The sequence below is a fragment of the Cricetulus griseus genome, chromosome X, assembly GCF_003668045.3.
Source record: "Cricetulus griseus strain 17A/GY chromosome X, alternate assembly CriGri-PICRH-1.0, whole genome shotgun sequence".
Taxonomy (NCBI): Eukaryota; Metazoa; Chordata; class Mammalia; order Rodentia; family Cricetidae; genus Cricetulus; species Cricetulus griseus.
The window spans coordinates 68,122,635-68,133,987 of record NC_048604.1 but is presented as its reverse complement, the minus strand read 5'-3'; the positions used below and the strand labels follow the sequence as shown (position 1 = coordinate 68,133,987).

At 43.9% G+C, this 11,353-nt stretch overlaps 1 protein-coding gene across 2 annotated transcripts; it reads left to right on the top strand.

The window, feature by feature from the left end:
- The first annotated feature begins 1,466 nt into the window (after positions 1-1,466).
- Positions 1,467-8,554, top strand: Pin4 (peptidylprolyl cis/trans isomerase, NIMA-interacting 4). 2 transcript variants are annotated; one of them, XM_027431743.2, is made up of 5 exons: positions 1,508-1,623; positions 2,469-2,553; positions 3,744-3,817; positions 7,584-7,703; positions 8,377-8,554. In XM_027431743.2, the coding sequence occupies exons 4-5, from the start codon at positions 7,620-7,622 to the stop codon at positions 8,533-8,535; spliced, it is 243 nt and encodes an 80-aa protein (XP_027287544.1). In that variant the 5' UTR covers positions 1,508-1,623; positions 2,469-2,553; positions 3,744-3,817; positions 7,584-7,619; the 3' UTR covers positions 8,536-8,554. The 2 variants fall into 2 exon arrangements, with proteins under 2 accessions (XP_027287543.1, XP_027287544.1); XM_027431742.2 differs by lacking the exon at positions 2,469-2,553 and having other exon boundaries at positions 1,467-1,623.
- Positions 8,555-11,353: the final 2,799 nt, after the last annotated feature.

The window sequence follows — 11,353 nt, the reverse complement described above, 5'->3', positions numbered from 1 at the left end:
GCAGAGATTTTCAGAGTGGGGACTGGTCAAATTTGAATCCCTGAGCTTGGACAAGCTCAGAAATTGGCTGGTTTTGTGCTCAGGGAATGGTTGGTTTCGTGCTCACTGATTGGTTGTTTTTTGTGCTGAGTTTGGTCAGGGACAGAGTGTGTTTCTTTGGCTCTGGTTTCAGGGCCAAAGTGTGTTTCTTTCACTGGTCCTTTTTAGCCTTTTGGCTCTAATTTTAGGGACAAGGTCTATTTCTTTCCCTGGCTCTAATTCCAGGGTGGCAGAGGACAGCTGGCAGCTCAAGCAGTCAGAAACTGAACAGACACAGGGTTTATATAAGGATTCTTAGGGGGTGAAGTTTTCCAGGTAGATTTCCAGGGTGAGGATTGGTCAGATTTCAATCCCTGAGCTTAGGACAGCTAGATCTGCCGCTCAGGGGTTGGTTAGTTTTCTGCACAAATTTAAGGTCAGATTTGGCAAAGTGTGTTTCTTTCACTGGTCCTTTTTAGCCTTTTGGCTCTAATTTTCCGGCCAGGGTGGATTTCTTTCACTGGCTCTGATTCCAGGGACAAAGTGTGTTTCTGTGGCACTGGATTCAGGGTCAGGGTACATTTCTTTGGTTCTGTTTACAGGGCCAAAGTGTGTTTCTTTGGCTCTGCTCAAGGTGTGTTTCTTAGCTGGACCTTTTTCCCTACACTATATGTCCAGAGCCTGGTTTGATCTCCCAACCCCTTTTTTTTTGTTTTGTTTTGTCTTGACAGATTCTGGCTGTGAGGCCCAGGCTGACCTCAAATTTTCTATCTCCCTAGGGCTAGTATTACAGGTGTGTACCACTTTGCCCAGCTTTCATATTGACTTTTGCTTCAGGCAATGGAATGACATAGGCTTAAAAAAATCCTGTCAGCCGGGCGTTGGTGATACACTCCTTTAATCCCAGCACTCGGGAGGCCGAGGCAGGCGAATCGCTGTGAGTTCGAGACCAATCTGGTCTCCAGAGCAAGTGCCAGGGTAGGCTCCAAAGCTACACAGAGAAACCCTGTCTCGAAAAATCAAAAAAAAAATCCTGTCAACTACTGCTGCAAAAAATAATAATAATAATAATAACGAAGAGCCATTAGGGAATGCAAGCCTGTGCTGGCGAGACAACTGGAGAAAGAGGCCATCACCTCAGCTCTCCCTGCTTTTTCTTTGTCTGGCGCCCCCAGGGTATTAGCAAGAGCCCACGCCATAAAAACTGCAGCGGTGCGCATGCGCGGAGGAAGCCAGCCAGGGCCAGAGAGAGAGCGGGTGCAAACGAGGGTGTAGGAAAAGAATGAGGAGCTCAGAGGCGGGGCTTTCTCGCCTCGGCGCAGCCTTTGTCTCCGCCTCTACGCAGTGCTTCAGTTTCTTTATTGGTTAAGCATCTCCAGCTCTCATTGGTCAAGGAACCCAAAGGACTGGGGCTGCCCCAAGCTACGCCTGATTCCGGAACCGCGGCAGAAGTAGTTAATTTTGAAGTTCCTTTCAGGCATTGTTTAGAACATACCTTAGAGGCCTGAAGGGGCCTTTTTCTAGCACCGGAACCCGGCAGAGTTCTACGGCAAGCTTAGGAGATGCCGCCGAAGGGGAAAAGTGGTTCTGGAAAAGGGGGGAAAGGTAGAGCGGTCGAGACAATCAGGGAGCGTGGGGTGGGTGAGGAGAAGGGCGGGAGTAGGCCGGTATCTATGGGGGTCATAAGCCTGGCAGCAGGTGACCAGGGGCCCCCAGAGCCGCTGTGGTTTATGTTTGGGGTTTTTCCGGTAAATCGAAAAATATAAATGCGCCAGGGGCTGCCATGGTTCCGGGAACACATGGGATTTCAGTGCAGGGACCGTCGTGGCGGGTAATAACTGGTGGGGATGGTTCCTCGTGACCTGGAACTGCTATTTTAAGAGTTTATTACCACCAAAATTTAATCTGATGAAGCGCCATTAATAAAAGGAAGCCACAATAGTGGTCTGTAAAGTCTTCTTAACAACTAACATTATGACGTACTCTTCCCACCCGCATTGAGGAGGGACTCGTTTCTTGAAGACGAGGGTTGGGCACACCGCAGTACTTTAAGGCTAGAAAAATAAGACACAGCTCTTACTCTTCGACATCCCTGGAAGTAGTGGGGAAGATAGAAACCGGAAAGTACTGTACTGAATTCAGTGCTGAGAGATAGTTATATTATAGAAGGTGGAGAGAGGGTGAGGAAATGACCTGGAGATACTTCAGGCAGGTCAAGATAAGCAGCGGCACTAGGGTAAAGCATACTCGACCCGGAGAGTCCAGCCCCAAAAGCACTGACAGGAAACAGACAAATTATTGAGTGGGGAAAATTAAAGCAGAAGACTAAATCATTGGGAGTGCTGTATATGATGTTAATTAAGATCGGTTAAGGGCCAAGAACCCCTTTAAAGAGGTCATTTCAGTAGTTCTTGGAAGAGATAGAGGTGGCCTGAACTTTTTGGTTGTAGGAACCCAGAGAAGAGACAAATAAAGGGAGTGTACTAGAGTGATGTCCCAGAGGCCCAGGTAACCAAGGTGTTTTAAAGAAAGAAGGTAAGAGAAAGGGTGAGGTGCCACAAACCCATGCCACAGCGCTTGGAAGGCTGAGGTAGGAGGATCTGAGTTTGAGGTCATCTGAAGTACATAGAGACCTTATCTCAAAACAAGCCAAAATAAATATGAAGATGGAATGCTATGTAGGGAGTGAAGGACCAAGAGAAAGTTGTTCTTCCCATTTTGGAGATCCTATTTTTTGTCCTCCTTTAGCTAGCTTCTGATCATCCATCACACATTCCCTGCCTAACTCAAATGTCTGTTTCCAAATTCACCTTCCACAATTTTTCACCTGTTGCTCAGGAAGTGATCTGTCTATCTCAGTGGAATGTGAGTTCCTTGATGGCAGCAATGAATCTTATTCACCTTGTACCCCCAAAACCTGGAGATTAGGGATTATTTAGGAAAAATTTGTTAAACTGAGTACTTAGTCCAGGGGTAGTTCTTAGACATCTTGGCCTCTAATAGTTAATGTGCTGCCTTTTGGACACAAACAGTAATAAGATGTGCTTCCAATGCTTGATAACCCGAATGTCAAAAACTTGTCTGGAAGGCATCAGAGGCATTGTGGTAGACTGCAAAAATTTGGGCATAAGTACATTCTTTAGGTACATATACTTTGTAATAGCTTTATTTTTGGAGATTTTGTATGTTAGAATTCAAAGTGTCGATGGGTGGTGGTGGCTCACTCTTTTAATCCCAGGACCCGGGAGGCAGAGGCAGTTGGATCTCTGTGAGTTCGAGGCCAGCCTGGTCTTCAAAGAGTTCCAGGACAGTCTCCAAACTTACAGAGAAACCCTGTCTCAAAAAACAAAAAAAAGGAAAAAAAAGAATTGCAAGTGTCAAACACACTGTCACAGAATGTAATAGGAATTATATAATTTTTTATAATGGCAGTACTTAGTGTTCTGCCATTAGAAGGCAAGATTTGTTTGGGAGAATCTGGACCAGGCTTCTGGAGCTCATTCATCATGCCCACATTTATTTCTTTATCTATTTTCTGTGAAATGTTTTGTAGGGCACATTTCCTGTTATTAGAGATGAGTCAGAGTAAGTTAACTTGATTGTGTGACTCATCCACCATGTAGTCTTGCGGCTGTAATAGAAAGATCACCTTGTATTATGAGTTGGACCGATCTATAAATGTCAAAGTACATTTGAAATGAGTACCTGTCCTCTCTTTTCTAAAGGAGGTGCAGCCTCTGGGAGTGACAGTGCTGACAAGAAGGCTCAGGGCCCTAAAGGTGGTGGCAATGCAGTAAAGGTGAGTTATGACACATGTATTTGGTGTATGGTGTGTGGATGTATATAAAAGGCAGAGTGAGTAACTTGTTCTTATATAAGAGGCTAAACACTAAGGGTACACACAAGATGATACAAGACTGGAAACCAAAGACTAGTCTCACTTTTTTCGTTGTTTTTGGTTTTTTGTTTGTTTTTCAAGACAAGGTCTCTCTCTCTCTCTCTCTCTCTCTCTCTCTCTCTCTCTCTCTCTCGCTCTCTCCCCGTCTCTCTCTCTCTCTCTCTGTGTGTGTGTGTGTGTGTGTGTGTGTGTGTGTGTGTGTGTGTGTGTATGTCCTAGAACTCGATCTGCAGACCAGGATGGTCTCGAACTCACAGAGATCAGCCTGCCTCTGCCTCCTGAGTGCTGGGATTAAAGGTATGCACCACCACCACCCAGTTCAGTCTCTATGTAAAAGCTAGAATTTTCACTTTTAGCACTATTATTTGAAATGTATTAACCTAAAGACTAGGATGATAGCTTAGAACCCATATGAAAAAGCTGGGGATAGTGGCACACACTTAAAACTCCAGCACTGGCTAGCTAACCAGCCTAGCACAATTGGTGAGTTCCAATCAAGTGAAAGACCCTATCTCAAAAGAAAAAATGGGGGGGGTTGGGTGGCATCCTAGAAAGGGTTATTTTCTTGCCTACACACACACACACACACACACACACACACACACACACACACCCCAATTTGTTACCTTGACCAAGCAAATGTCAGTGGAGATAAGTCAGCAAATAATTACTTAAAAAATCACTTAACCACCCAATCCTAGAGAAATGTCTGCAAACAGAACTATGCTACTATAGCAATGTAACAAGGAGTTTCCGTGTTTGGGTCAGGATACATGAAGTTTAAAAAATAGATTTCATTGCCTCTGCTTACAAATTCAACCATATACAGAAAGCATAAAAGCAAGAGAGAGAAAGGGAACAATGTGATCTGAGCTGTTCTGCTTTTCTGGGCTTGTTCTGGGTATTTTGGATACGTGTGTGTGTGTGTGTGTGTGTGTGTGTGTGTGTGTGTGTGTGTGTGTGCGCGCGCGCATGCACGCACGCGCTCATGTGCGTTCACAGGATGCAGGTACTTTTGTGCTATGTTTGTGCAGGATGCAGGTATGTCTGTACTGTGTGGGTGTACAGTGCCCACAGATGCCGGAAGAAGGTGTTCCTCTGGAACTGGAATTACAGATGGTTGTAAGCCACTTTCTCTGCACTGAACCCAAATTGCTGGGACCTGTAATGAAAACACAGTCTTGGTGAGGGTAGCCCCAAATGTGGTTTGTAACCTTAGCATGGAGCTCAGTGTTGCTCAGCAGCCATTTCTTATTTCCTTCAAGCGTCATAGCACTGTGCTGCAGTCAGCAGGTAACTGGGGTCAGTGCTTCTCAACCTGGATGTTCAGGGCTGAGTTCATCTCACACCTGGAGAGTTCAACCCTCCATGCTCATGGGTACCTCAAGTCCTCTGCATCAGGCTCTCTGGGCCTGAATGTCTTCTTAAGAAGCTCTGAAGCGGCCGGGCATTGGTGGTGCACGCCTTTAATCCCAGCACTAGGGAGGCAGAGGCAGGCGGATCTCTGAGTTCGAGGCCAGCCTGGTCTCCAGAGCGAGTGCCAGGATAGGCTCCAAAGCTACACAGAGAAACCCTGTCTCAAAAAACCAAAAAAAAGAAGAAGCTCTGAAGCTTTTGCAAATGTGCTGCCAGAGTTAAGCAAACACCAGTCTAGTGCCAGGGCTTGGTGTGAGGACTTAATGAGATCATTCATGTAAAGCACTTAGCACTTCAAAGATGTCGTGCCTGTGTGGCTTTAATTCAATGAGATAGAAAAGAATAAAGGGCTAATAGCATAACTGGACTGAGTATCTTTCTTTGAAAAGGGGCTATTTTCAGAAATCTTGAACCCAAGTGACCTGGAGAGCAAAGGAATCGAAAATCCCTTAAAAATAATTTACTGATTTTACAATAAAAATAGTATTTTCATAATAATATTTTACAATAAATTACTTAATCATTACTTGACTTAGTTTGAGAACTAGTTTCATTGTTGACTACTTAATAATTTACCAATTATTTAGTAATATTTTCACAAGGAGCAGATGGCCCCAATCTTCAGCCCTTATCAACAGTTATTTTCCTTGGTGCCCCGGTGGGTTACATACCCATCATCTCCTCTATCTTCTCCCTCCCTTTCTTATTTATTTAGAGACAAGACACTGTAGCCTAGGCTGGCCTTGACCTCATGCAGCTAAGACTGGCCTAGAACTCAGGATCTTCCTTCCTCAGACTCTGGGGAATGGGTTTGTGGTACACCACCATGTGCAGTGAGAGAGGCAGTCTAGAAGCTGTAGTTAAGTCATATTGAGATCTGAGCCATTCTTGTCCTCCAGCAGGCTGTCCCTTTGCTGTCCAGATTGTATACCTGTCTCTAGATAGGACTAGACACATTCTATACAAGGTGCTTGCCACCAATCCGTATGACCTGAATTTAGTCTCCAGGACCCACATGGTAGAAGGAAAAAGTGGCTCCTGCAATTGTCTTCTGACCTCCTCAAGAGTATTATGACACACATGCATTCATACAAAATCACACAAACTTGTAAAAGCAATAAATGCATTAAGTTTTTTTAAAGGGTGTTTGTTGGGCTGGAGAGATAGTTCTGTGATTAAGGGTATGTATTACTCTTTGGGAAGACCTGAGTTCAGTTCCCAGCACTCAAGTCAGATGGCTTCAGTTCAAGGGAATCTGATACCTCTGGCCTTTGCAGGTACCTGTGTACACATGCACAAACCCACCCACATAGTTATATAACTTAAATAAATCTTAAAGAAGCTTGTCTATGTAAGCCAGGTTTTTTTTTACATTTATATATTTTGTTTGTGTGCTCATGCATGTGTGTATCCATGCATACCATGGCACATGTGTGAAGATCAGATGACAACTTGTAATTGGTTCTTCCTTTTCACCATGTAAGTGAGTAAGATCTAACTCAGGTCATTAGGCTTGGCAGCAAGTGCCTTTACTCACTGAGCCATCTCACTGACCCTCTAGGCCCTGTTTTTGATGTGTTTGTAGCTCCTGGAGAGCCATCCCTGGGCTAAGGACTCTCTAGACCCACCTTCCCCAAATTTCAATAGTTAACCCTAAGGATACTTGTCTCTAAATAATAAGGGATATTCCTGTAATCCCTGAACTTGGAAGAGACAGGAGGATCAGGAGTTCAAGGTCATCCTCAGCTACATATTGAGTTCATGGCCAACTTGAACAATATAAGAACCCTGTCTCAGAGAGGAAGTATTTCCAAGCAGGATTTTTCCCCACTCTGATTAAAATAGCAGTTTGTTGAATGCCGGTTGTATAGCTCCCTTCACAGTCCCATGGGGGACACTCTTGGAGGCTTAAAAGCATGCCCAAGGTCACACAACAGCCAGGATTGGACTCCAGGACCCAAACACTCAACCATTACATTTCCTCTTTCGGTTACCACTGAAGTATGTGGAGAAAGGTGGGAGATTCCCATAGGCAGCTGCCCACTTTCCATCTAAATCAGGGTTCTGAGATACTGCTTGATAGAGAAATGGATTTGTGGAAGTCATCCAACTGGGCAAACTTGTAGAGTGTTCAGTGATATGAGTTAGTGTGTTGTTTTGTAGTTACCTGGGATAATTCAAATGTGACTCTTATACCAAGAAGAATCAATTTCCTCTCCAAGCACTAACTGGACATGCTTTTCTCTTGTAGGTCAGACACATTCTGTGTGAAAAACATGGCAAAATCATGGAAGCCATGGAAAAGTTAAAATCTGGAATGAGATTCAGTGAAGTGGCCACACAATATAGTGAAGATAAAGCCAGGCAAGGGGTATGTTGCACTGAATCATTTAAATGTTCTGTTGTCGTGCTAGGGGTTTAAGGTAGCATGCATAAAACCCTGAGTTTGAGCCCCAGCGTTGCGAAAAATAAAAGTTTCCTCCACAAAGGAAATGCAAAAGCAGGAATTATTTTCTATATTGTGTCATGAATTATAGACATATCTGTTTCCAGAAAAGTAGAAATGTCTGGCTTGTGGGACTAAGGATGTAGCTACATAGTACATTTATGTGGCATGTATGAAGCCCAGGGTTTGATCCCTAGTCCCACCTGTTCTAACTTATGAGCAGTTGCATAAGAATCATCTAAGTTGAAGGGGAGGAAACAGGAAGGGGAGATGAGGAAGGGAGAATGTGTTCAAAGTACAATATATGCTTGTGTGAAACATGTCCTTGTGAAGCCAAGGACACAGTCACCTATGTCTAAGTGTAGGTGTGACCCACCTTTCACAGATCACTTCAAAATACAGCAATATCATGAGCACGTGTGCTCCATCCAGTCTTAGGCTTCTTCTTCCCATTTGTCCTTGGTGAGATAGCTCCTACAGAGCCCAGATGAATAAATACAACCCAGTGAGCCATTGTATTCACATTGGGAAAACTCTCTGAAACTACACTTCTCTTTTTAAGGCCACTTGTTATCTTATGTCTTTTGGACTTTTTCAGGGTGACCTGGGTTGGATGACCAGAGGGTCCATGGTAGGACCCTTTCAAGAAGCAGCATTTGCCTTGCCTATAAGTGGGATGGATAAGCCTGTGTTTACGGACCCACCAGTTAAGACAAAATTTGGATATCATATTATTATGGTTGAAGGGAGAAAATAAAATCACATGAAAGACTGAATAAGTGTTTTATATTTTGTTTCTCTCCTTTAAAAGTATGAAACAATCCTCATGTTTTATGAACTGTCAATGTGGGTTTGATCAGGTGGGTATCAGTATATTCTCAGTCACTTTCAGTTCTCAATAATGACTCATAGACTCCTTTTAACTTGAGTTCCCATTTTCCCCAGATTAACTTTGACCCTCAGTGTGTCCCATAAATTAACTCTGAAGCCATCTTCAGAGGAGCCAATTCTTGGGCCTCTGAAAACCTTGGGCACCTAGTAGGTGAATTAGTACATGAAAAGCATAGTTCAAGTTAGTCAACTCTGATCTGCCAGGACAGGTGTCACTAGCTCCATTGTCATAACATAGTACATGGCAGCCGAGCAGCCATTCAATGTCAACTTTCCCCTTTTATTTTTATTATTAAGGTGTCTGTGTGTTTCTGAGTGTGCCTATGTGTGTGGGTACCCATGGAGAACAAAAGAGGGCATCAGATCCCCTGGAGCTGTGGTTACAGGTGGTTGTGAGCCACCTGACATGGGTATTGGTAACCAAACTGGTCCTCAGCAAACACACACTTCTGAGTCATGCTCCTTTTCCTCAACTTTCTCCTTAAATAAATGTCTGTCAAAGAAGGTACTTGGGGGGCCTGCCACATGGCTCAGCAGGTAAAGGTGCCTATTGCCAAGTCTGATAGCCTCAGTTTAGTGCCTGAGACCCACATGATAGAAGAGAACTGTTAACCATTACTCGTCCTCTACCTTAGGGTTTCTGTTGCTGCGATAAAACACCATAAGCATAAGCAATTTGGGGAGGAAAGGGTTTATTTTGCTTACACTTCCATACCACACTCTATCATAAAGAAAGTCAGGGGCTGGAGAGATGGCTCAGAGGTTAAGAGCTCCGACTGCTCTTCCAGAGGTCCTGAGTTCAATTCCCAGCAACCACATGGTGGCTCAACCATCTGTTATGAGATCTGGTGCCCTCTTCTGATGTGCAGATATACATGGAAGCAGAATGTTGTATACATAATAAAATCTTTTTAAAAAAAAGTCAGGGCAGGAACCTGGAGACAGAAACTGAAGCAGAAGCTATAGAGGAGTGACACTCGCTTGCTCCTCATGGCTTTCTCAGCCTGCGTTTTTTTTAGCACCCAGAACCACCAGCATAGGGGTGACAGCACCCACAATGAGTCCGGCCATGTCATGTCAGTCATCAATGAAAAATGCACCACAGGCTTGCCCACTGATCTGGTGGTGGTATTTTCTCAACTGAGGTTCCCTCTTCCCAAATGACTCTAGCTTGTGTCAAATTGACACATCGCCTGACCTCCACACGCATGCTGTGACACAGAAGGATGGACGCGCGTGCGCGCACACACACACACTAAATAGTGTTACTTTCAATTAGGGAAAAGATGCTTGGCTCTCCCATGGGCTGTCTGTACTAGACTAAGCAGGTAGCCAGTTGCTGGCTAAAGGCACAGAAGTCAGAATAAAACACCTCCTTCATGCTCATTGTATGCTGTTCTGGTTGAGTTTTGTCAGACTGCCTGTAGGCAAATCTGTGGGACACTTTTCTTGACTAATGATTGATATGGGAGGGCACAGCCCACTGTGGGCAGTGCCATCTCTGGACAGGTGGTCCTGAATTGTATAAGAAAGCAAACCGAGCAAGCCAGTAAGCAGTGTTCCTCTTATTGGCTTCTACTTCAGTTCCTGCCTCAAGTTCCTGTCCTGACTTCCTCCAGTGAAGGAGTGTGACCTGACACCTGTAAAAATAAAGCCTTTCCTACGCAAGTTGCTTTTGGTCATGGTGTTTTATAACAGCAATAGAAATTCTAACACACACACACACACACACACACACACACACACACACACACACAAAAAAAAAAAATTCTAACACACATGGATTACAGTGTGATTCTCCTTTCCATGACAAATATTCTCTTATCTATTTTAAAAATTGTGTGTCTTTGTTCAGCCATGTTATGTACATGTGGAGGCCAGATATTCTTCAGAAGCTGTCCATCTTAGTGGTTTTTTGTTTGAGATTGGCAGTCTCTTATTAGTTTGAGGCTCACCAATTCAGCTAGGCTGGCTGATCAGAAAGCCACAGGGATCCTCTTTTATCTTCCCAATACTGGGATTATAACTCTTATAACTACATCAGGTTCTGTATAGCAAGAACTTCACTGAGCTGTCTCCCAACTCCAATGGTATCTAAGTTATACTTATTTTGTATGTGTATCTTATGTGCAACAGCAAATATGTGGAAGTCAGACAACTTGCTGAGCTGGTTCTCTCCCCATATGGGTCCTGGGGATCAAACTCAGGTCTTGGACTTGGCAGCAAGTGCCTTTACTCATGGAGCCATTTCGATAGTTCATTGTATCTGTATTTAAAATTTTTAACTGCTGTATTTACATATACATATAAAATTGTATAATGAAGCCAGGCAGTGGTGGCAAACAACTTTAATCCCAGCACTCCGGAGGCAGATCTCTGAATTCGAGGCCAGCCTGGTCTAAAAACCTACACAAAGAAACCCAGTCTTGAAAAACCAAAAAAAAAAAAAAAATGTATGACTATAATAAAATGCCATACTGCTTCAGAAATAAAGATTTTCCAGCTGATTTTTTGTTTTATCAACACAGGGTTTCTCTGTGTAATATCCCTAGCTGTCCTGGAACTAGATTTGCAGACCAGGCTGGCCTCAAACTCAGAGATCTGCCTCCCAAGGGCTGGAATTAAAGGCATGTGCCACCACCAGCCTCAAGAAAATTCTTTTACAGCTGGGCGTTGGTGGCACA

Bases quoted from the DNA above. Each gene is read 5' to 3' on its own strand.
- Pin4 (XM_027431742.2), top strand. From the start codon at position 1,581: ATGCCGCCGAAGGGGAAAAGTGGTTCTGGAAAAGGGGGGAAAG. The intron at 1,624-3,743 runs GTAGAGCGGTCG...TCTTTTCTAAAG, and splicing joins TTCTGGAAAAGGGGGGAAAG to GAGGTGCAGCCTCTGGGAGT. The intron at 7,704-8,376 runs GTATGTTGCACT...GGACTTTTTCAG, and splicing joins AAGATAAAGCCAGGCAAGGG to GGTGACCTGGGTTGGATGAC.